We start from the raw sequence: 24,575 nt of genomic DNA, 5'->3' as shown, positions 1-24,575 counted from the left end.
AAAAAAGCCCTTTTTGAAGGGAAAAACAAACTCCTGGCTCCCCCCCAGTGAGGAATTCCCTCTCTGGGTTTGGGAGTTTTATGGGATTTGGGGATTTTTGTGGGATTGGGGGGTTTGGGAGAGTGGGAAAAATTGGGAGGGAAGGGGGAAAATGGGAAAAAAATGGGGGAAAATGTGGAGAAATGGGAAAAAAATGGGGGGGAAATCGAGGGAAATTGGGGGGAAATGAGGAAAAATTTGAGTAAAAATAGGGCAGAAGTGGAGGAATAATGGTGCTGAAATGGGGGAAAAATTGGGGTAAAAGTGGGGAGGGAAGGGGGTTAAAATTGGGTGAAATTTGGGTAAAAATGGGGGGAATGGGGCAGAGATGGAGCAGAAATGGGGAAAAATGGGATTAAAATACGGCAAATTGGGTTAAAAATGGGGCACGAATGAGGCTTAAATTGGGTGAAAACGGAGGCAAAATTTGAGCAGAAACGGAGGAAAAATGGAGCAAAAATGGGACAAAAATCGGGCGAAATTGGAGTAAGAATGGGGCAAAAATGGGATAAAAATGAGGAAAAAATGGGGACAATGGGATAAAAATAGGACAAAAATGGGGGGGAGAATGGGGGGAAAATGGGGGAAATGAGAAAAACTGAATTCCCTCTCTGCTTTCAGAGCAGTTTTGAGCCTAAACTGGGAGATTTGGGGTGGGAAAATTTGGTCCCAAAGCCATGGGGCCGGGACAGCCAAGATGCCGCGGGGACCCCGAAGGGCTGGTCCCACCCACTGGGGCGGTTCGATCCCAAACCACGCCCCCTCCCCCATCCCGGCGTCCCTTCGCTGTCCCCGTCCCAGGTCGGGATGGAACCGGCCCCTTTTGGGATGATTTGACCCCAAACTGGGTTTGTTCAATCCCAACCTCCCGGCCGTGCCACCCCCTCCCTGTCCCCTCCTGTCCCCGGGCTCTGGAGAGGCCATCAGGGAGCGGGGCCAAGGGACAGAACCGGGGGGGCCCGGCCTAAACTCTGTCATCGCCACTGGCACCAGTGGCACCAGTGGCACCAGTATCTGTCATCACTGGCACCAGTGGCACCAGTATCTGTCATCACTGGCACCAGTGGCACCGATGCCACCAGTGGCACCAGTATCTGCCATCACTGGCACCAGTGGCACCGGTGCCACCAGTGGCACCAGTATCTGCCATCACTGGCACCGATGCCACCAGTGGCACCAGTATCTGCCATCACTGGCACCAGTGGCACCGGTGCCACCAGTGGCACCAGTATCTGCCATCACTGGCACCAGTGGCACCAGTATCTGCCATCACTGCCACCAGTGGCACCAGTGGCACCAGTGGCACCAGTATCTGTCATCACTGGCACCAGTGGCACCAGTGGCACCAGTATCTGCCATCACTGGCACCAGTGGCACCAGTGGCACCAGTGGCACCAGTATCTGCCATCACTGGCACCAGTGGCACCGGTGCCACCAGTGGCACCAGTATCTGCCATCACTGGCACCGATGCCACCAGTGGCACCAGTATCTGCCATCACTGGCACCAGTGGCACCAGTATCTGTCATCACTGGCACCGATGCCACCAGTGGCACCAGTATCTGCCATCACTGGCACCAGTGGCACCGGTGCCACCAGTGGCACCAGTATCTGCCATCACTGGCACCAGTGGCACCGGTGCCACCTGCCTGTCCGCGCTCCGCGGAGAACGGGGAGCGATGTCCCCACCCCGTGGCCGGGCTGTCCCCACCCGCTGTCCCCTCCAGCTCTCGGTTGTCCCCACCTTGGCTTTGAGGGAGTTTTTGAGGGGAATTGAGGGGCTTTGCTGGAGATTTGGGGTGAATTTGAGAGGAGTTTTTAGGGGGATTTGTGGAGGATTTGAGGGGGATTTGAGCAGTCCCCGTCCCGGCTCTGTCACCCCGGGGACAGCGGCGGAGCCCCCCAAAAACTGGGGAAGGGTCGGGCAGCGCCTGCTTGGCCGTTTGATTTATTCCCAAATTTTCTGTTCCATCGGAAAGCGGCAGCCGTAGCCAAGGCCTGGCCCCGATCCCAGCTAGATCCGGCCACGCCGAGCGCTCTTCCACCTGCTGGGGGTGGGAACCCTGAAATCCCCCAAATCACGCTCAAATCACCCCCAAGACTCCCCGCAAACCCCTCAAAATCCCCCCAAAAAATCCCCCCAAATCGCCTCCAAAATGCCCCCAAAAACTCCCTCAAATCACCCTTAAATCCCCCCAAATTCCCCTCAAAACCCCCTAAATCCCCCAAAAACTCACCCAGATCCCTCCCAAAAAAAGCCATCAAATCCCCCCAAACCCCCTTAAATCCCCCTTCAAATCCCCCGCAAAATTCCCTCGAATCCTCCCCAAAACCCCTCCAAACTCCCACAAATTCGGGGGAGTTTTGAGGGCATTTGGGGGAATTTGGGGGGGGGAGGGTTGGGGAGGGGGTGGTCCCGGGCCCCGATCCAGGCAGGGCAATTTGGGGAGGGGACTGCGCTGGGTTTGGGGTCGGGGGGGATGCTCCCCGTGTCCCCCGCCCTGATCCCACAATTCCTGCCGGGAATTCCGCCGGGAATGGGGACAACGAAAGGGGGGAGGGGTCGGGCTGGGCCCCAGGGGGCCCCAGAGGGGGGCGGGGATTTGGGGACAGCACAGGGGGGAGGACAGAGTGACCCCCGGGATGGATTTGGGGGGGGGGGAAGTGTCTCATCCCGGGGATATCCCAGTTTTTCCAGGACGCCCCAGCATGGATTTGGGGCGTCTCACACCGCGGGGGGAGGGGAGGGGGGGTGTCGGGGGTATTCCGATGTTGCCAGGAGCCGGGGTGGGGATGGTGATGGTGATGGGGATGGGATGGGATGGGATGGGATGGGATGGGATGGGAATGGGAATGGGAATGGGAATGGGAATGGGAATGGGAATGGGGTAGGATGGGGTAAAAATGGGGTAGGATGGGTGGGATGGGGTAAAAATGGAGTGGGATGGGGTGGGATGTGGTGAAGAATGGGGTGGGCTAGAATGGGCTGGGCTGCGCCGCCTCACCCCTCGCATCCCCCAAACCCTGCATGCCCCAAACCCTGCATCCCCCAAACCCTGCATCCCCCAAACCCTGCATGCCCCAAACCCTGCATCCCCCCCTCCGCTGCGGGACCGTACCGGGGGTGTCCCCGCGGGGGCCCGGCCCGGTCCCTCCGCCCGCGCTGGCCCCGGTGGCGGCCGGGCGGGGGGGTCCGGAGTGGACGGGGGAGGGCTCGGGGCCACCGGGGGAGGGTCCGGAGGGGCCGGGGGAGGGTCCGGGGGGCCCGGGGGAGGGCTCGGGGGGCTCGCGGGGAGGGCCGTCCCGGCTCGGGTTACAGCGCCCGGGGGGCGGCGGGGCCGGGACTTAAACGGGGCCGCGGGGCCGAGCGGGCACTGCCGGCCCCGGGCGCGGATCGGGCGCAGCCGCCTCGCCATGCCCGGACACCGCCCGGCCCCAGGCGGCCGCCGCTCGGAGCCCGTCGCCACCGGCCGGGTCCCCGCAGCCACCGGGGCCGCCCCCCGGCCGCCCCTCCTGCTCCTCCTCCTCCTCTGCCTCGCCGCCGCCGCCGCCGCGCAGGACCGGGACCTCCGTGAGTGGCCGGGGATGGGGACAGGGAGGGGACGGAGCGGGGACAGAAAGGGGTGAACAGGAGAAAGTTTTGGGGCAGCGCCGGGGGGGGCGAGGGGGACACGTTGAGGGAAAGCTGGAGGAGGGGAGAGGGGGACAGCGCGGGGACACCGGGGAACAATGGGGACAGAGGGGACAGGGAGCGGAAAGGGGACGGGGGACAGCGGGGGACACCATGGGGATATCGTGGGACAGCATAGGACGGTGTGGGATGGACGGGGAGAGTTTCAGAGTGGCAGGGGAGGACAGCTCGGAGCGTGGGGACACCAGGGGACAGCGGGAGGAGAGTGGGGGACACTGTGGGGACATCGGGGAAAGTGCCAGGGGACTGTGGGCGCGGGGGGGCAGTGGGGGACAGGGAGGGACACGGGGGGACAGCACGAGGAGAGTTGGGGACAATGGGAAATGAAGTGGAACAGGGAGGGACAGCCTGGGGGACAGTGGGAGGACAAGGTGGGGCAGGGAGGGACAGACAGAGTGGGACACTGGAGGATGGCACAAGGCAGGTGAGGACACCGTGGGAACGCTGGGGGACTGTCTGGGATCCAGGTGTGTGGCGTGGATGGAGTTTAGGGACGGTGGGGAGGGACAGGGACAGCCTGGGATGGCCGGGGGGGCACAGGTGGGACATGAGGACAGCAGGTGACAGTGAGGGGACAGAGGGACAGCCAGGGGTGTAGGAGATGAGCTGGGGCAGGGGGATTGGCAAAGACAGTGGGGGACAGGCTGGGGGCATGGGGGACTCCCTGGGATAGTGGGGGGACAGCCTGGGGACAGCAGGGTCTGGTTGGGGTCACAGGGTCCGGCTGGGACAGGGGGTGCACTGAGGGTCAGCCCTAGGCTGTGTCCTGGGGACATCCCGTGGGACACTGAGGTACAACCTGGGGTCCCAGGGGACACCTGGGGACCCTGGGGCACCTCCGGGGACACTGGGACACATCCCAGGGACCCTGAGGGGCACTCCGGGGACCCTTTGGATACCCGGGGACACCTGGGGGACATTCCACAGACCCTGGGGACACCTGGGGACCCCGGTGTGCAGCCTGGGAACACCAAGGCACCTCCTGGCGACCCCCCAGGAGTACCCGGGTACCTCTGGGCCACCTGTGAGTTCAGCCTGGGGACATCAACCCCCCTTGTCCCCGAACCTGTGGGGACACCGGTGCCACGGCCCGTGTGCCACCAGAGCCGCGGGGACCTCGGGGACACCCGGGGGGACCCGGGGAAGGGGCGGGGGGGGTGGCTGCTGCTCGAGGCTGCGTCCCCTTCGCTGCTTCGGGGCCTCCTCGGGGGCTCAGAGCGGGGCTGGCACTGCCACCACCCCCCTGCTGGCTGTCCCCGCGCTGTCCCCGCGCTGTCCCCGCGCTGTCCCCGCAGCCGAGGCTGGCAGCTGCCTGCAGGACGGGGCTGGCACTGCCACCACCTCCCTCCTGGCTGTGCCCGCGCTGTGCCCGCGCTGTGCCCGCGCTGTCCCACTCACCGAGGCTTGGGGCCCCACTGGCGTCCCCTTCCTCCTGCTCCCCGTGCTCAGGCAGGGCTGGCACTGCCACCACCCCCCTCCTGGCTGTCCCCGCGCTGTCCCCGCAGCCGAGGCTGGCAGCTGCCCGCAGGACGGGGCTGGCACTGCCACCCCCCTTACCCCGCGCTGTCCCCGCGCTGTCCCCGCGCTGTCCCCGCAGCCGAGGCTGGCAGCTGCCTGCAGGACGGGCATCGCTACAGCGACAAGGACGTGTGGAAGCCGGAGCCGTGCCGGATCTGCGTGTGCGACACGGGGACAGTTCTGTGCGACGAAATCACCTGCGAGGAGCTGCGGGACTGCCCCAGCCCCGAGATCCCCTTCGGAGAGTGCTGCCCCATTTGCCCCAGCGAGCAGCCCAGCGGTTGTAATTTATTTATTCCCCCTAATTAGTTAATTAATAAATAAATTACGCGGCCATGGATGGCGGCATCCATGCGGCAACCCAGGGAAAAGGCAACTTCACCCAAAAAAACTGGGGGAAAATCGTCCCCAGGGGGAAAAAAATCAGTTTTTACCCCCTGGAGAAGGTGGGGTTGAAAATTTGAAGGTTTTGAGGTTTTTTAGATAGAAAAAATGGGGGGAAATCGGCCCCGGGGGCAGCCCGGTAGTTGTAATTTATTTATTTCCCCTTAATTCCTTAATTAATTACCTAGACATGGATGGCAGCATCCATGCGGCAACACGTGGAAAAGGAAACTTCACCCCCCAAAAAACTGAAAAAATCGGCCCCCGGGGAAAAAAATCATTGAGGTTTTTAGCCCTGGTTGAGAATATGGAGGGTTTGGGGATTTTAGACAGAAAAAATGGGGGAGAGGCAGGAGGGGATTTACACCCCCGGCAAAGGGGTTTGGTGGAAATCCCCTGAAATTGTGGGATTTCACCCCAGAATGAAGGAAAACCCCTACCCCACTTCCTCCAAAACCCCGAAAGTTGCCTTTTTTAAACCCTTCCCTGCCCCAGCCAGGGGGAGATTAAAGGGTTGAGCACCCCCCAAAAGCCTCCAAACCACCCCAAAAAAGCCCCCTCGCTGCTGGCCCCGCTTTGGGGGAGCCCCCGGTGCCCCCCAGTTTGGCCCCACAGCCCCCCAGGATGGAGCCACCTTGTGTCGCCCCTGCCCCAAATTCGTGTCTCCTCCCCTCATTAATTTCTCTTTGTTTTTCATTTCTTTGGGGTACCCTGCAGGGCAGCCCGGCCCCAAGGTGAGCAAATTTTGGGGGGGGTTTGTCCTGAATTTTGGGGTGGGTGATTTTGGGGCTTTGCGGGGTTTCGGGGAGAATTTTGGGGCGGTTTTGGCGTCTCTGGGTTCATTCCTGGGGGAGTCAGCAAGAGGAATTTTGGGGTGGTTTTGGGGCCTTGGGGGGGAGGGGGGGTCAGAGAAAGGAATTTTGGGACAGTTTTGGGGCCTTGGGGGGGGGAGGGGTCAGAGAAAGGAATTTTGGGGCGGTTTTGGGGTCTCACCCTTTGCTTTGCCCCGCAGGGACAAAAAGGTGAACCCGGTGACATCAAAGATGTGAGTGGGGGGGACACCCCAAAAAAGGGCTGGGCCGGGGGGGGGCGGGGTTGAGACATCCCAAAAAGGGGCTGGGACCCTCCCAGCCCTGATGTCGTCCCCGCTTTGTGTCCCCACAGGTCGTAGGACCCCGAGGACCCCCGGGCCCGCAGGTGGGAGTGGCTCCGGGCCGGGAAATTTCTGGAATTTTTGGGGGAGGGGGGATCTGGGGCGGGGGGGGGGGGGAGGGGATTCCTGACCCCCCCTCCCATCCTGCTCCTCCCCTCCCCCTGCAGGGCCCCGCAGGTGAGCAGGGACAGCGAGGAGACCGCGGCGAGAAGGGGGAGAAGGTGAGAGGGACTCCCCCCAAATCCCTAAAAATCCTCTGTGAAACCCCCAAAAATCCTCTGCGACCCCCCAAAAATCCCTAAAAATCCGCTGGGAACACCTCAAAACTCCCTGTGACCTCCCCAAAATCCAAAAAAATCCCTTCTTTTGTCCCACCCAAAATACCCAAAAATCCCTTTTTTTTTGTGCCCCCCACCCCAGGGTGCCCCCGGTCCCCGGGGCAGGGATGGGGAACCCGGAACTCCAGGAAATCCCGGCCCCCCCGGCCCCCCCGGACCCCCGGGACCTCCTGGCCTGGGGGGGGTGAGTATTTGTGGGAGGGGTTAGGTTGGGGGGTAGATGGGATTGGGGGGGGGGAATTGGGGGGGGTTGAGGGGAATTTGAGGGTGTTTCATGGAAATTTGGGGAAACTTGAGGGGGTTTTGGGAGGTTTTGAGATGATTTGGGGGGGATTGAGGAGACCTAGGGAGGTTCTGAGGGGGGTTTTGGGATGATTTGAGGCGTATTGGGGGGATTTTGAAGAGTTTTGAGGGGGATTTGGGGGACTTGAGGGAATTTGGTGTGGTTTTGAGGGAATTCGGGTGGGTTTTGAGCGCAGTTGCGGAGGTTTTGATGGTAATTGGGTTTCTTTGAGGGGAATTCAGGGGTTTTTTGGGGGTGTCTGGGGTGCTGAGCCCCCTTTCCGTGGCAGAACTTTGCGGCTCAGATGGCCGGGGGCTTCGACGAGAAGGCCGGAGGGGCTCAGATGGGCGTCATGCAGGGACCCATGGTAACATCCCCCCAAAATCCCCCTCAATTTCCCCCAACTCCCCTCAAAATCCCCCCAGACCCCCTCAATCCCCCCCAAATCCCCACAAAACCTCCCCAAATTCCCCTCAATTGCCCCCAAATCCCCCTCCAAACCCCTCCCCACCCCTGTGCAGACTGATCCCATTCGGGACCCCACTCCAGGATCCCCAGTTTTGGGGGGGTCTCCCCAATTTTGGTGGCTTTGGGGGTGTCCCCCCCGTGTGACATCGCTGTGTCCTCCCAGGGCCCCATGGGACCCCGCGGCCCCCCCGGGCCCTCCGGCTCCCCTGTGAGTATTGCCCACCCCCCCCAAATTTTGGGGCGTCCAGGCTGGCTGGTGCCACCCCCACTGATGTCACCTTGTCCCCACAGGGTCCCCAAGGATTCCAAGGCAACCCCGGCGAACCCGGCGAGCCTGGCGCTGCTGTGAGTGTCCCCAAATGTCCCCAAAACCCCTCAAATCAGGGCACTGCCACCCCTCAGCGCCACTCATCGCCACCTCTCTGTCCCCTTTAGGGTCCGATGGGTCCCCGGGGACCTCCAGGACCTCCTGGAAAACCCGGTGACGACGTGAGTGACATTTGTGACATTCAGCTGTGGTGGCAGCTGCCGAAGCTGAGCTGAGAAGGGACAAAAAGTGACATTTTTGTGTCCCCAACCCTCACAAATCCCATTTTCCCGCAGGGTGAGACCGGCAAACCCGGGAAATCCGGCGAGCGCGGCCCCCCCGGCCCCCAGGTGAGCGTGGCACCGGTGGCCCTGCGACAAAGCCACCGCTGTCCCCTCGCTGTCCTCTCCCTGTGCCCAACTCGCCCCTCTCCTGCCCGCAGGGCGCTCGTGGCTTCCCCGGGACCCCCGGCCTGCCTGGAGTCAAAGGCCACCGGGTGAGTGCGTGTCCCCTCCCTGTGTCCCCCGTGTCACCCCCGGAGTGGCTCTGTCACTGTCCCACCCCTGCTGTGTCCCTGTCCCCAGGGCTACCCGGGCCTGGACGGTGCCAAAGGAGAGGCGGGAGCGCCTGGAGCCAAGGTGAGAAGGGGTGACAGTTCCTGGGGCTGGGGACAATTCCCCGGCTCTGGTGACCGTCCCCATGGCCCGGTGAGCATCCCTGTGACACCCAGTGACCGTCCCCTGGCTCTGGTGACCGTCCCAGTGACACCAGGGGACCGTCCCCGTGCCGCGCTCACCGCTGCTCCTCCCCGCAGGGCGAGTCCGGCTCCCCGGGTGAGAACGGCTCCCCCGGCCCCATGGTGAGTCCGGCGCTGGGAGAGGGAAACTGAGGCACGCCCGGGGAGTGCTCGGGAAGGGGCAGCACCCCCGGGCCTCACCTGTCACCCTCTGTCCCCGCAGGGTCCCCGAGGGCTGCCTGGAGAGCGAGGACGCCCCGGCCCCTCGGGCGCTGCGGTAAGTGCGGTGTCACCCGCGGCCCTGGTGGCACCTGGGGGTGGCAGGGGGGACCTGTTCCCCCCCGTGGGGACCCCCTGTGACCGCTGTCACCCTCTCCCTGCAGGGCGCTCGTGGCAACGACGGCCTCCCTGGCCCAGCCGGACCCCCCGTAAGTCCAGGGGGGGTTGGCACATCCCCAGACCTTGCGTCACCCCCACGAGGAGACAGCGGGGTCCCCCAGGACACCCCCGAGCCCGGGGGGACCCTCACGCTCCTCTCGCCCCCAGGGTCCCGTCGGCCCAGCAGGAGCCCCCGGCTTCCCCGGTGCCCCTGGCTCCAAGGTGAGGGGAGAGGGACGATCCCGGTGGGGACAAGAGGGTCGCGGTGTCACCCTGACCCTCTTTGTCGCCTCCCCCTAGGGTGAAGCAGGTCCCACAGGAGCGCGGGGACCCGAGGGTGCCCAGGGGCCCCGCGGAGAATCCGGGACCCCCGGCTCGCCCGGCCCCGCCGGCGCCCCCGTAAGTCCCTGTGTCCCCTCGCCCTGGTGGCTCTGTCCCCGCCGTGTTGTCCCCTGAGCTGGGAGAGGCGGGGACGGGGCCGGATCCGGGGAAACTGAGGCACGGAGCTCAGCGGGGTCTGCTCGTAGGGGAACCCAGGTACCGATGGCATCCCCGGAGCGAAGGGATCGGCGGTGAGCAGGGACGGGGACAGGGATGGGGACAGGCGTGGGAATGGGGCTGGGAACAGGGATGGGAATGGGGACGGGGATGAGGACGGGGATGGGGACAGGGACAGAGACAGGGATGGGGTGTCCCAGCGAGTCCCTGGGACTGGGAGGGGACTGGCCCAGGGTGAGGAGCAGCTGCGCTGGGATTTGGAGACATTTGAGTCCCCTGGGGGGGCACTGAGGGATGGGGGATGGGGGACACTGGGGAGTATTGGGGGACACTGAGAGTGCTGAGGGACACTGGGGGACACGGAGATGAGGGGGCATATTGGGGGGACGCTGGGGGACACCAAGGGGACAGTGGGGACACTGGGTGACATGGAAATGTGCGGAGACACCAGTGGGACGCTGGGGGACACTGGGGCTGCAGGGACAAGGTGGGATTTGAGCTGCTGGGGGACAGGAGCTGCTGGCGGAGGGGGGGACACTGGGGACACTGAGGGGAGCATGGGGACGGTTCTGGGTCCCTGATGTCCCCCGGTGTCCGCAGGGCGCCCCGGGCATCGCTGGCGCTCCAGGATTCCCCGGCCCCCGCGGCCCGCCCGGACCTCAGGGAGCCACCGGCCCGCTGGGCCCTAAGGGACAGACGGTGAGAGACCCCCGATGGCCCTCGGGGACCCGAGCACGCCCGCTGACCGCACCCCGGACACTGACCACGCCCAGTGACCGCGCCCCGGGCACCGCCCACGCCACGCCCATTGACCACACCCCAGCCAGGGGATGAGCACGCCCCTTCTGCCCCAGGCCACGCCCCCTTAACACCTTCCCCTTTTGGGTGTCCGCTCCCCAAAGTCACACCCGGGTCACTCCAGGGTCACTCCCGGGTCACTCCCCGGGCACCCGGCCCTGACCCCTGAGGGGACACTGGGGGGGGGGGGGGGGCGGGGGGAAGGCGTGGGAATGGGGACAGGAATGGGATCAGGAGTGGGGACATGGATGGGATGGGAATGGGGACGAGGACCTGGAGGCCAGGCCAGGCCAGGGGTGGGGTGGGGACAGCCCTAGGGACGCTGTGACTTTGTTGTCCCCCTCCCCAGGGCGAACCCGGCATCGCGGGCTTCAAAGGCGAGCAGGGACCCAAGGGAGAGACGGTGAGTGTGGGGGGGGCACCCAGAGCCCCCGGCCAGGGTCCAGCCCTGACCCCTCACTGACCACCCGAGTGTCCAGTCCCAGCCCCATCACTGCTCATCCAAGGGTCCAGCCCCCACCCGAGGTCCATCCCTGACCCCTCGCTGCCCACCCGGAGGTCCAGCCCCTCATTGCCCACTCGAGTGTCCATCCCTGACCCCTCACTCCCCATCCCAGTGTCCATCCTCAGCCCCGTGTCCATCCTCAGCCCCTCTGTCCCCACCGTCACCGCCTCGGCCCTAATGAGCTCATTCCCCTAACGAGGCCCCTCGAGGGGCAGCGTCCCCCTCCCCGCGGGGGGACAGTGGCGGGGGGGTGACAGGACAATGGCCGCAGTGTTCGAGTGTCCCCCCTTGGGGACATCCCTCCGCCTTGGGGACATTTTCCCCTCGCCTCATTAACCACCCTCAATGGGGCCCCGCCGAGCCCGGCGCCAGCAGGGACATGAGGGGGGACAGGAGGGGGACTCGGGTTTATGGGATTTGTCCCCGGAGGGGTTGGGGAGGGGACGAAGGCTCCTCGTGACCCGTTTTCCTCCTTGTCCTCAGGGCCCCGCAGGACCCCAAGGTGCCCCTGGACCGGCCGGGGAGGAAGGGAAGAGAGGAGCCCGCGGAGAGCCCGGAGCTGCCGGACCTTTGGGGCCACCTGGAGAGAGGGTCTGTGGTCGTCCTGATCCCAAAACATGGACCCCGATCCCCAAAAACTGACCCCAATCCCAAAAAAACTCCCCTGACACCAAAACCCTCCTCTTCCTCCTCAGGGCACTCCTGGCAACCCCAAAAAACCTTCCCAGACCCCAAAAACCAACCCCGGATCCCAAAAATATTCCGCAGATCCCAAAACAACTCCCTTGACCCCACAAATCCTCATCTTCCCCCACAGGGTGCTCCCGGCAACCGCGGCTTCCCCGGGCAGGACGGGCTGGCCGGCCCCAAGGTGGGACTTTGGGGACACCAGGGGTGTCCCGGGGGTGACAACCCCGAATCCACCCCAAATGCCCCCAAATCCCCCCAGACTGACCCCAAATCCCCCCATCCCGCAGGGGGCCCCAGGTGAGCGTGGCCCCGCTGGCCTGGCCGGCCCCAAAGGAGCCACCGGCGACCCCGGACGCCCCGGAGAGCCCGGCCTGCCCGGAGCCAGGGTGAGGGACAGCAGTGACCCCACAAACAGGGACGGGGTGGCACCTGTGGGGTCTGGAGGGTGGGTGAGGGGGCTTGAGGTTGGTAAGGTGGTTTTGGGGGGGCTAAATGTGACTTTGGGGTCAATGAGGGGGTTTTGGGGTCGGTGAGGGGGTTTTGGGGTTGGTTAGGGTGTTTTTCAGGTCAATAAAGCGATTTTGGGGTTGGTTTAAGGTGATTTTGAGGTTGGTAAAGGTGATTTTGGGGTCGATAAGGTACTTTTGGGTCACTAAGGTCCTTTTGGGGGTAACCAAGACACCCTTTGGCATCAAGACCTTTTTTGGGGTTTCTTCTGGTGCTCTTTGGCATTAATTAAGACCATTTGCGGTTATTTAAGACGCTCTCTGCTAATTCCAACGCTCCTTGGGATTCCCAAGGTGTATTTGGAGTTTCCAAAAATCCCCTCTGGGATTCCCCACTCCTTGTGCAGAGCACAGCTGCCCTTTGGGGTCACCCCATGGCCATGGGGTCAGGCCCCCCACACCAAGGGATGTCCCCAAACCCTTTTTGTCCCCACAGGGTCTCACTGGCCGCCCTGGGGATGCCGGACCCCAAGGCAAAGTCGGCCCCACGGTGAGTGACACCCCATAAGGGGTTTGGGGTTGTTTGAGGTTTTTTGGGGTTTGGGGTGGGGTCCTGACCCTGTTGTCCCCACAGGGTGCCCCCGGTGAGGATGGGCGCCCCGGACCCCCCGGCCCGCAGGGGGCTCGGGGCCAGCCTGGCGTTATGGGGTTCCCCGGTCCCAAAGGTGCCAACGTGAGTATGGGCCCTTTTTTACCCCTAAAAAAAAAAACCCTGGAATTCTCCCCGGCGCCTGGAACCCCAAATCCTCCATCCTTTTTTAGGGTGAGCCTGGAAAAGCCGGGGAAAAAGGACTTCCTGGAGCGCCGGGGCTGAGGGTGAGGTTTTCTGTCCCCACAAACCCCAAAAAGTCCCATTTTGGTGCTGCTCCACCCTAAAAGCCCCCGAGGGGGAAACTGAGGTGTGGGAAGGGGGGAAATGGGATTTATGGGATTTGGGGCTCAGCAGGGTTTCCCTTCTCTGTAGGGACTTCCTGGCAAGGACGGAGAGACTGGAGCTGCTGGACCCCCAGGACCTGCTGTGAGTGAAACAGGGCAAGCGCGGGATTGGGGCTAAAAATCCCAAATTTGGGCTAAACACCCCCCAGATCTGCTGGGGGATCCCAAAACCCACAAATCCCCGGCCCACATGGTCCTGGGGCTTTTGGGATCCCCAAAATCCTGGGGGTAGGGGGAAGGTGGGAAGCCTGAAATCCCAAAGGTTTGGTGGTCCTTGAGCTCTGTCTCTTGTGGATTTTGGAGTCCCCAAAACTTTGGGGTGGGAGAAGCCTGAAAAGGTTTTTGGGGTCCTTGAGCAGCATCCATCCCACAGGGCCCCGCAGGGGAGAGGGGAGAGCAAGGAGCCCCCGGCCCCTCTGGCTTCCAGGTGAGCACTGGGATTTGGTATTTGGGGTTTGGGATTCAGGATTATTTGGGGTTTGGGGTGGGGGTGGTGCCACCCCAACCCCGGAGTCTCACTGTCACTGCCTTCACGTGGCTCCTGTCCCCTCCCAGGGGCTGCCAGGGCCACCAGGTCCCCCCGGCGAGAGCGGCAAACCTGGAGATCAGGTGAGACCCCCCCCCTTTCCCCCTCCAGGTGGGGTCGGGACCCCCAAATCTCCCAGGCCTGACCCCAAACCCGTTTGTCCCCTTCCCACAGGGTGTTCCTGGAGAAGCTGGAGCCCCCGGGCTCGTGGGTCCCAGGGTAAGTGAGGGCTGCAGGGGTCCCACAGTGTCACCTGTGAGGGGTGCAGGGGGGTCCCAGGGCATGGTTGTCCCCACCCAGGGCCACCAGCTCCATGCTGGTTCTGTCCCCATCCCACCCCCCGGTGCCACCCATCCCGGTGTCCCCTCCTGAGCTGTCCCCGCTGTCCCCAGGGCGAGCGCGGCTTCCCCGGTGAGCGCGGCTCTCCCGGCGCCCAGGGCCTGCAGGGGCCCCGCGGCCTCCCCGGCACCCCCGGCACCGACGGACCCAAGGTGGGTGAACCGATGGGGCAGCGCCAGGGGGCTCAGTGCCAGCACGGTGGGGGTGGCACCCCAATAATGTCCCTTTGCTGCTTTAGGGCGCCACTGGCCCCGCCGGCCCCAACGGCGCCCAGGGACCCCCAGGGCTGCAGGGGATGCCCGGGGAGAGAGGAGCAGCCGGAATCGCCGGTCCCAAGGGGGACAGGGTGAGTGAAGGTGACATGGGGGTCACAAGGTGTCACCAGGGCCACCAGGGCTCAGCTGGGCTCACGCTGGCCCTGTTGTGCCCCGCAGGGAGACGTCGGAGAGAAGGGACCTGAGGGAGCCCCCGGAAAGGACGGAGCTCGCGTGAGTGAGACGGGGACAGAGGGAGGAGGGGGCCGGGCAGGGACACTCATGGTGGCCAGCCTGGGACACTCATGGTGGCCAGTCAGGGATGTTCATGGTGGCCAGTGAGGAACACTCTTAGTGGCCTCATCCTCATGGTGGCCACCCAGGGCCCTTCCCGGTGGCATCACCATCCCCCCTGTCCCCACAGGGTCTGACCGGTCCCATCGGCCCCCCCGGCCCTGCTGGCCCCAACGGCGAGAAGGTGAGACCGGGGTAGCCCCACGCTGCTCCCGCCTGGATAGACCCCACCAGATCCCTGGGGCAGATCCCGCCCTGACCCCACAACTATCCCTCCTTCTTTTCCAGGGCGAGTCCGGCCCCCCCGGCCCATCTGGAGCCGCGGGTGCCCGCGGTGCCCCTGTAAGTGCCACCTGTCTCCCCCCCCGGTGCTGCCGGTGCCACCTGTCCCCACTCCGGTGCTGACAGTGCAACATTTGCCCCATTCCCTCAATTTTCCCCCCATTACCCCCACAGGGAGAGCGTGGAGAGCCCGGGGCCCCTGGCCCCGCTGGATTCGCCGGACCCCCGGTGAGTTCTGTCCCCGCTCTGTCCGTGTCCCCGGTCCATCCCTGTGACCTCAGTCTGGCTCCAGCTGCTGACTGCTGACCCTTTCCCAGGGTGCTGATGGACAACCCGGAGCCAAGGGCGAGCAGGGGGAGCCCGGCCAGAAGGGCGACGCTGGCGCCCCCGGGCCCCAGGGTCCCTCCGGGGCTCCAGGCCCGCAGGTGGGTCCAGCTGGGACCCCTCAAATTGGGGCTGAGCCCTTCCGGGGGTCCCTCATCCCAGGAGTTCCAGGAATCGCCGCATCCTGACTGTCCTCATCCTTTTTCTGCTTCTTCCCAGGGTCCCACTGGTGTCACTGGCCCCAAAGGAGCCCGGGGCGCTCAGGGACCCCCGGTGAGTGTGGGGGGATGGGGGAGGGGATGGGGGTGGGAATTAGGGGATGGGGGATGGGCGGGATCTGAGCCGCTCTCGCCTCCATCCCCAGGGAGCCACCGGATTCCCCGGAGCTGCCGGACGCGTTGGACCCCCTGGCCCTAATGTGAGTGTGGGGGAAACTGGGATCACTGAGGGGAAGCTGGGATCACTCGAAGCAGCCAAGATCGCTTGGGAAGATCTGGGATCACTCAGGACAGTTGGGATCACTGGGGGGAAACTGGGATCGTTTGGGAACAGCTCATTTGGGGACAGTTGGGATCATCTGGGGGCAGCCAGGATCCCTCAGGAAGCTCTGGGATCACTCGGGACAGTTGGGATCAGCCGGGATCGCCGACCCCCAGCTCTGGGGCTGGGCAGCCGCCACTCCCCACCATGTCCCCGAACCAAAGCCACCCCCGGGTGCCACCCACCTTCCAAAGGGACGTTCCCAGCGCTCTCCAACCCCTGGGCAGCGCCAGGACTGGGATCAGGAATGTCTCAGGGATGGATCAGGACTGGGATCAGGAATGTCTCAGGGATGGATCAGGAACATGGAAACCTCTCCTGTGTTCGCTCTAACCCTGATCTCTCCCCCCAGGGTAACCCCGGCCCCCCTGGCCCCCCCGGCTCCGCGGGCAAGGAGGGCCCCAAGGGCGCACGGGGCGACGCAGGACCCCCGGGCCGGGCGGGGGACCCGGGGCTGCAGGGCCCCGCTGGCCCCCCCGGCGAGAAGGGCGAGCCCGGCGAGGACGGCCCCGCGGTATTTGGGATTTGGGGACACCCTCCCGGACCCTCTGCCACCCCCCCGAGTGGCGCTGACCCCTCTCTGTGTCCTCGCAGGGTCCGGACGGCCCCCCCGGTCCCCAAGGGCTGGCAGGACAGCGCGGCATCGTGGGGCTGCCGGGGCAGCGTGGCGAGCGTGGATTCCCGGGGCTGCCCGGGCCCTCGGTGAGCGGAACCCCAAAAAACCCCACAGTCCAGGAAGAAATGGGAGCTCATCAGAGGCAATTTCGTGGCGCGGAAGGATTTCGGGAGGGTGCGGAGTGGTGGAAGCTGCTCATCCCCATCCCGGCGTTTCTGGGATCGCAGCTCTTTCCATGCCCAAAAAATGTCCCAAAATCTCCCAAGGCTTTTCCCCACTGACCCGGCCGCGCCCAGAGCAGCGTGACACCTTTTCCATAAGAATTTGCCGCCATTCCCACCTCTGTCCCACCGGGAATTTGTGCCCCCCGAGCTCTGGGGAAAGTTTGTGGCCGATGAAGGTTTGAATTCCCTGCCTTTCTCCCGATTTCCTGCTGCTCTTCCACCCTCAGTCCAAAGGAAGGGTTTGGCCAAATCCCGGCTCTGTTCCGCATCCCTGGGACAGCCAGGGATGTGCAGGGATTCGGGAGGATTTAATTCCTGCACGGAAATTCCGAGAGCTGTGAGCCGGAGCCGCAGTTTTTGTGCTGCTCCAGCCTGGAAAAAGGGATCGGCGGGGCTGGGAGAGGAGGATGAGGGCTCAGGGATGTGGAGCGGCAGGAATTGGGAATTACGAGACCTCCCCAGATCATCGTGGAATGGTTTGGGGTGGGAAGGGACCTTAAGGATCGTCATTCTCACCCCTGGAATTGTCCCTGGACGGGGCTTGGAGCCACCCGGGAGAGCGGCAGGTGTGGGATAAACGGGGCTGGATGAGCTCGAAAGTCCCTCCCAAAAAGTCCCGCGATTCCATGATCCCGTTCCAGGGCTCAGAAATCCCTGAGGGATGCACGGAAAAGCGGAATAAAAGTCCAAATCCGATATTTCCCAGCCCCTTGAGCAGTGATCTCTCATCCCGGACTCATTCCCGCGGGGGTTTTCCCGGTTATTTTTAGGGAGAGCCTGGAAAACAGGGAGCGCCTGGATCTGCTGGAGACCGCGGACCCCCCGGCCCTGTGGGACCCCCCGGGCTGACCGGGCCGGCCGGAGAGCCCGGACGGGAGGTAGGAAAATCGGGAATGTCTGGAATATCCAGGATGGATCCCTGGCTGATCCTGGGGCGGGGACAGCCCTAAGGGTGCTCCCGGAAATTGCCGGCGCGTTTTTGCCGTGGGATTTTGCTTGGAAAAAACAGTTTTCCCCCATCCCAAAGGCAAAAGCTGAATTTCTCCCCTTTTCCCAGGGAAGTCCCGGCTCTGACGGACCCCCGGGCAGGGATGGGGCGGCCGGAGTGAAGGTGAGCTCATCCCCGATTTCTCAAGAGCCCGAATTCCCGGGATTCCTGACCCTGGTCCCGGATCTCTCCCGTTATCCGTGTGTTCCCCAATCCCAGAGCCGGGATTCCCGGGATTCCTGATCCCATTCCCTGTTCCCAGGGCGATCGTGGCGAGACCGGCCCCGTGGGTGCTCCCGGCGCTCCCGGCGCTCCAGGAGCTCCCGGCCCCGTGGGACCCACTGGAAAACAGGGAGACAGAGGAGAGACGGTGAGCGGGACATGACGGGATCGGGGGAGAGGGAATTATCGGGAATCATCCCGAATCCAGGGCATGGAGCCGTTCGAGATCATCCGGGAATGGCACCGGGAACAGCTCCTGAGGATTCCCGAGGATTCCCGGGATCCTGGTTTGGGATCTGCCTGGGAGCTCCAGGAGATAAAACTTGGAATGAACTGGGAGCTCCAGGAGTTGGAAATTGGAATATCTGCAGTGCCTGGGAATCCCAGGAGATAAAACTGTGAATGAGCCGGGAATCCCAGGAATTAAATCTGGGAATATCTGCAGTGCCTGGGAATCCCAGAGAGAACTCTGCTCCTTTCTCCCACAGGGTGCTCAGGGTCCCATGGGTCCCTCCGGCCCCGCTGGCGCTCGGGGGATGCCGGTGAGTGATTCCCGCACATCCCGCCCGGAATTCCCACTTGGGATGCCGGTTTGGGGTCCCAGTTTGGGATCGGCCCTGCTCCTGAGCCGCTGTGTCCCCCTTGCAGGGTCCCCAGGGCCCGCGCGGTGATAAAGGCGAGGCGGGCGAGGCCGGTGAGCGTGGCCTGAAGGGGCACCGGGGCTTCACCGGGCTCCAGGGGCTGCCCGGGCCCCCCGTAAGTCCCAGGATTTGGGATCACAGCCTCCCATGGATCCCAAATCCCCCATTCCACACCCCAAATCCCCCATTCTACACCCCAAACCCCACATCTCACATCCCAGCACCCCAAATCCTGAATCTCACATCCCAAATCCTACATTCCCACACCCCAAATCCCACATCTCCCATGGGATCCAAAACCTTCCACCTTCCCGTCCTTCCCAGGGTCCTTCTGGAGACCAAGGCGCTGCCGGGCCTGCGGGTCCCTCCGGGCCCAGGGTAAGTCCTGGGATTTTGGGGGAAAAACAGAAAAAAGTGGGGGAAAACATAAAAGGAGCCACCTCTGAGCCCCGCTTGGGCCCAGGGTAAATCCTGGGATTTTGGGGGAAAAACAGAAAAAAGTGGGGGAAAACATAAAAGGAGCCACCTCTGAGCCCCGCTTGGGCCCAGGGTAAATCCTGGAATTTTGGGGGGAAAACAGAAAAGGAGGGAAAAGCAGAAAAAGGGGCACCTCTAAGCCCCCCCGGGTGCAGGGTAAATCCTGGAATTTTGGGGAAAAGCGGAAAAGGCGGCACCCCCTGGCTCGGTGCCACGCCCAGGGGAGGCAGCTCCGTCCCTGACACACCCCGAGCCCCTTTTGGTGTTTTTCAGGGTCCCCCCGGCCCTGTGGGCCCCTCGGGCAAGGATGGCTCCAATGGGATGCCCGGGCCCATCGGCCCCCCCGGGCCCCGCGGGAGGAGCGGCGAGCCCGGCCCAGCGGTGAGTGGGGAACCGCGCGGGAGCGGATCCAGCGGGGCAGGGATCCGGTAGGGCAGGGTGATCCAGCAGAGGAGGCAGATCCAGGTGGCCAAGGGGTCAGGGTTAGGATGAGGGGAGGGGGATCCAGCAGAACGAAGGGATCCAGCAGAGGAGAAGGATCCAGAAGGATGAAGGGATCCAGAAGAGCAGGGGGATCCACGAGGAGAGGGGATTAGGGTTAGAATTAGGGGCAGGGGATCCAGCGGGGCAGAGGGATCCAGTAGGATAGGGGGATCCAGAGAACAAAGGGATCCAGCAGGGCAGCGGGTTATGGTCAGGATTAGGGGCAGGGGGATCCAGCTGGGCAGGGGGATCCAGCTGGACAAAGGGATCCAACCCCCAGCCCTCCCTGCCATGACCTCACCCCCTCCCTCCCGCAGGGCCCCCCCGGGAACCCCGGCCCGCCCGGCCCCCCCGGGCCCCCCGGCACTGGCATCGACATGTCGGCGTTCGCGGGGCTGGGGCAGCCCGAGAAGGGCCCCGACCCCGGGCGCTACATGCGGGCGGACGAGGCGGCGCCAGGGCTGCGGCCGCACGACGCTGAGGTGGACGCCACCCTCAAGGCCCTCAACAACCAGATCGAGAGCATCCGCAGCCCCGAGGGCTCCCGCAAGAACCCAGCCAGGACCTGCCGCGACATCAAACTCTGCCACCCCGACTGGAAGAGTGGTGAGAGAGAGGCTCCGGCCCTGTGTCCATCCCTGCGGCCAATCCCTGCCTCCGTCCCTCTGTCCACCCCTGTCTCCATCCCTCCTCCATCCTTGTGTCCACCCCTTTGGCCGTCCGTGTCCATCCCTACCTCTATCCCCGCCTCCACCCCTTCCTCCTCCTCCCCTCCACCACCCAAGTGGACACCCAGGACGGTGCTGACCTTCTCACTGACCCCCACCACCTGGCGGTCACTCACTCGGTGCCCTCCGGCCGCAGGCGATTACTGGATCGACCCCAACCAGGGCTGCACCCTGGACGCCATCAAGGTCTTCTGCAACATGGCCACGGGGGAGACGTGCGTGTACCCCAGCCCCGGCAGCATCCCCAGGAAGAACTGGTGGAGCAGCAAGGCCAAGGAGAAGAAGCACGTCTGGTTCGCCGACACCATCAATGGTGGCTTCCACGTGGGTGTCCAGCCGAGATGGGGTCAGGGAGAGGGCTGGCGGTGGAGTTTTATGGAAAAGTTGGAGTTATGTCCTTCTTTGGGGTGAAATTTTTGGCTGTTCTATCAGATACTGGGTGATTTGAGGATTTTAAGGAAATCTTGGAGTTGATGTCCATCCTTGGGGTGGAATTGATGGGTTTTGGATCACATATTGGCTGATTTAGAGATTTTATAGAAAGTTTGGAGTTGATGTCCTTCTTTGGGGTGGGCTTGATGGGTTTTGTACCAGAACTGGTTGGTCCAGAGAATTTTATGGGAAAACTTGGAGTTATGACCTTCCTTAGGGTCAAATTCATGGTTGTTGGATCAGAACTGGTTGATTTAGAAGTTTATATTGGAAGTTTGGGGTTGATGTCCTTCCTTGGGGTGGAATTGGTGGTGGTTGGATCAGCTATTGGGTGATCTTGAGGATTTTATGTAAAGTTTGGAGTTACGTCCTTCTTTGGGGTGAAATTTTTGGTGGTTCTCTCAGATAGTGGGTGATCTTGAGGATTATATGGAAATCTTGGAGTTGATGTCCGTCCTTGGGGTGGAATTGGTGGCCGTCGGATCAGAACTGGTTGATTTATAGGCTTTTATGGAAATCTTGGCATCAGGCCGTGACACCTACACCCCTCTGGGAAAGCAAACTCTGGGAATCCCCCCAAAATTCCCCAAAAAAAAGCTGGCTGAAAGCCTCCCTTCCCCCTTGCAGTTCAGCTACGGTGCCGAGGACCTGGCGCCCAACACGGCCAACATCCAGATGACCTTCCTGAGGCTGCTGTCCACCGAGGGCTCCCAGAACGTCACCTACCACTGCCGCAACAGCGTGGCCTACCTGGACGAGGAGTCGGGCAGCCTGAGGAAGGCCCTGCTCATCCAGGGCTCCAACGACGTTGAGATCCGCGCCGAGGGCAACAGCAGGTTCACCTACAGCGTGCTGGAGGACGGCTGCACGGTGCGTGCCGGGGCAGGAGGGAGGAAATTGGGGCAGAATCCTTAAATCGTGGGATTAACGAGGTTGGAAGAGACCTCTGAGGTCAGCAAGGGCAGTTTGTGAGCCGATGCCACCTTGTCACCAAGTGCTACCACTCCAGGCTTTGCTTAAACACCCCCCAGCTGGCGATGGCATGCCAGGGATCGTGACTCCAAACCCCATTTTCCGATGTTTTTCCCGTCAGAAACACACCGGGAAGTGGGGCCCCTCTGTGCTTGACAATAAATTGGGGTTCAAATTGAGATTTAGAAGGTTTTAGAAAGTTAAATAACACCGTTTTTGCCCGTTTTTCCCTCAGAAACACACCGGGAAGTGGGGCAAGACAGTCATCGAGTACCGCTCGCAGAAGACCTCGCGCCTGCCCATCGTGGACATTGCACCTATGGACATTGGGGGACCCGAGCAGGAGTTTGGGGTCGACCTCGGCCCCGTCTGCTTCTTGTAAAAAAAAAGGATTTTTTTGGTGTGGTTGTTTGGTTTTGGTTGTCGTGGTTTTTGTTTGTTGTTGGTTTGGTTTTTGTTTTTTTTTTAAAAAGCCCAGCCTGATTCCTTAAAAAAAAAAAACCACAAGAAATGGGATCCACCCCAAAAAGGAGCTGAGAAGTTCTGCACTGAAAGGGCTCACCCCGAATCAGGGAGCAACCACCTCGTGCCAACACCAGAATAGAAGGAAAAACCCATTAATATTTATTTATTCTCTTCCTGGAAGACCTGTTTTTGAGGTCAGGTGGAGGTGGGAATGTCAGTGATCCCTTTTTCCTGGAAAAAAATGGGATTTCGCCAGTCCAGGTATCAAAAATCCCCTCCCTGTCCCAAATTTTCCCCTTCCCCCAAGCAGGAGTGTTCATGTATAATATGAGTTTAAAAAACACACAAAAAAATTCAAAAAATGGTGCTATTCTTGTAAAACAAGTCTGTATTTTTTAACATCCGTTGGTATAAAAGGAAAAAAAATCTAAAAAAAAAACTTTTGGTGGAAAGTAAAAGTTGAGTTGGTTTTTCTTTTCGGGTGTGTTTGCAGCAATTAAAATCTTTCCCCCCCATTTCAACTATTGTAAAATTGCTTAGGTTAGGAAAAAATCCCTTTTAAATCCTCAGTTTGGGTTAAAACTGCAAATTTTTTTGGTTGAGATACTTCAAACTAAGGGGGAAAAGGGGAAGAAATAAATTCCAAAAAAGCCAAAGAAGGGAAAATTTTGAAAGTGAAAATTTTGAAGTGGAAAATCTTGGAAAAGCAAGAGGTTTAATTGTGGAACTCTTGTCCCATAATTAGGATGGGGACAATCCTGATGTCACCAGGGCAGGGGGTGGCTGTCCCCTCCTCCCCACGGATTTTATCCTATTTTTTACCTGCAAAAGCTCAATTTTGGGCTGTTTTGCAGCACTGGAAGTGGGAGACTCCGTGGCCCTCACCTCTTGTCCTGCCATAAAAAATCCCGTATGGAAATTCCTCTCCTCCCCAGACTGTTCATTAGAGGGGAAAAGCTCAGAAATGGGATTTTTTTTAATGATCTTGAAGAAAATCAGCCCAGTGACCCCGAAGAGCCCCAAACCTGCTTGGATTTCACATGCAGGAGGCCCCAGGCAGCTCCTAAGTGAGGAATTCCTGAGTTTCATCCCAATTCTTTTGGGTCAAATCTCCTCTTTTTGCCTCTGAGGATGGCAAAACTTTGCTTGGAGAAATTATAACTGGAAAAGATTTTAAGAAACAACTTTTAAAAAGCCATTTTGGGGCACAATTTATGTTTTAAACCTTCCCCAGCCTTGAGCACAGCAGCTGCCAACTGTGGCCAAGCACCAAAACACTGGCAGGGGACATTAATTAAGGAGGATTGGGGGATTAAAGAGGATTTTCCACCTAAAAGTGCCCTTTAAAAGGCTCTCCTAATGATGAGGGCTCTGCACAAAGGATTTCGGGTCAAACCTTTCCCCTCCTGGCTCAGCCAAGCAGCAAATTTGGGGGTCCCTGCTGTGGGCAGCCCCCCTTCCCCCCCAAAAAAAATCCTCCAGGATTCTTGGAAAAGTGGGATAGGGCTGGGGGTAAAGAGGGGGAAAGGGAATGTGGGGAGAGCCACAAAAAATCAGGATTGAACCCAGCCAGGAGGGGAAGAAAATGGAGGAAAAGCTAAGTTTGGGATTTCTTCTTTTTCCTTAAAAAAATGAAAGGAAAACTCAGCGGGAATTGGGGGATTTGTGGGAGAAGTTTGGGGTCACCAGGGAAGGAGGTTGGGATTGGGATTCTGGGCACTGGTCCCAGCTGGGAATGGGCACCTGGTTGAGTTTTTTTCCCCCAGAAATCCTGGGAAAAGCTGTGAAAATTGGGATTTTTCAGCCTGGAGAAGGGAAGACCTTTCAGGAGAGCTGGGAATGGATTTGGGACAAGGGACAGGACACAGGGAGTGGCTTCCCACTGGAATTTGGAGGTTTAGGTGGGATTTTGGGAAGGAATTCCTCCCTGTGAGGGCGGGGAGGCCCCGGGATGGAATTCCCAGAGGATTCCCCATCCCTGGGATGGTGAGAGGTGAAATGGGATGAGCTTTAGGGTCCCTCCCAACCCATTCTGGGATTCCACGGAAACCCATCAGCAAAACAAGGATTTTTGGGAAAAAAACCACCAAAGGAACAACCCCAACAGAGCATTGGATTTAGGACAAATCCAGAGCTTTTCCTTAAAAAGAAACGAGGGACAGCACACTGAAAGATCCAAATCAGGTTTAATGAATAATTCAGCCCTAAAAACGCTGATTCCTGGGGCAGGAATCTCTCATTGGAAAAGGGAGCAAAGTGTGGATTTTATGTCACTGTCACCCAAAAATCAGGGGATTTTTCCACTGAGGAAGGATTCCCTCACCTGTGGCTGTGCCTGGCTCTCGAATCCCATGGGAAACGAGGGCTGAAATTCCAGCAGAAACCTCCCAAAAAGGGGCAAAATGCCAAAGGGCTGCGGGGGCCGAGCTGCCAGCTGGATTTTCCTCAGGATAGCAGCCGGCAGGAATGTCCAGCTCCCGGCAGGGAGGCCTTGGAATCCCAGCCTCCCACAGAACCCCCTCAAATCCCTGCTGATTTGGG

At 61.2% G+C, this 24,575-nt stretch overlaps 1 protein-coding gene across 1 annotated transcript; it reads left to right on the top strand.

Annotated features, from left to right (window-relative positions):
- Window positions 1-1,200: 1,200 nt before the first annotated feature.
- Window positions 1,201-21,951, top strand: COL2A1 (collagen type II alpha 1 chain; the record flags this gene model as incomplete). The annotated part of the gene is made up of 54 exons (XM_082299069.1): window positions 1,201-1,645; window positions 5,327-5,530; window positions 6,349-6,365; window positions 6,644-6,676; window positions 6,796-6,828; window positions 6,952-7,005; window positions 7,205-7,306; window positions 7,695-7,772; window positions 8,037-8,081; window positions 8,165-8,218; window positions 8,309-8,362; window positions 8,477-8,530; window positions 8,623-8,676; window positions 8,765-8,818; window positions 8,995-9,039; window positions 9,140-9,193; window positions 9,300-9,344; window positions 9,463-9,516; window positions 9,595-9,693; window positions 9,822-9,866; window positions 10,393-10,491; window positions 10,940-10,993; window positions 11,579-11,686; window positions 11,913-11,966; window positions 12,073-12,171; window positions 12,728-12,781; window positions 12,866-12,964; window positions 13,054-13,107; window positions 13,256-13,309; window positions 13,601-13,654; window positions 13,783-13,836; window positions 13,928-13,972; window positions 14,146-14,244; window positions 14,331-14,438; window positions 14,527-14,580; window positions 14,771-14,824; window positions 14,929-14,982; window positions 15,097-15,150; window positions 15,240-15,347; window positions 15,466-15,519; window positions 15,611-15,664; window positions 16,139-16,300; window positions 16,381-16,488; window positions 17,397-17,504; window positions 17,684-17,737; window positions 17,877-17,984; window positions 18,325-18,378; window positions 18,485-18,592; window positions 18,802-18,855; window positions 19,228-19,335; window positions 19,755-20,043; window positions 20,302-20,489; window positions 21,225-21,467; window positions 21,805-21,951. The coding sequence occupies 54 exons, from the start codon at window positions 1,201-1,203 to the stop codon at window positions 21,949-21,951; spliced, it is 4,821 nt and encodes a 1,606-aa protein (XP_082155195.1).
- Between the last annotated feature and the right edge of the window lie 2,624 nt (window positions 21,952-24,575).

This window comes from Coloeus monedula, assembly GCF_965178545.1.
Source record: "Coloeus monedula genome assembly, chromosome: 30".
Lineage (NCBI taxonomy): Eukaryota > Metazoa > Chordata > Aves > Passeriformes > Corvidae > Coloeus > Coloeus monedula.
Note: the sequence above shows the minus strand (reverse complement) of the source record. Positions and strands in the feature narration are given on the sequence as shown.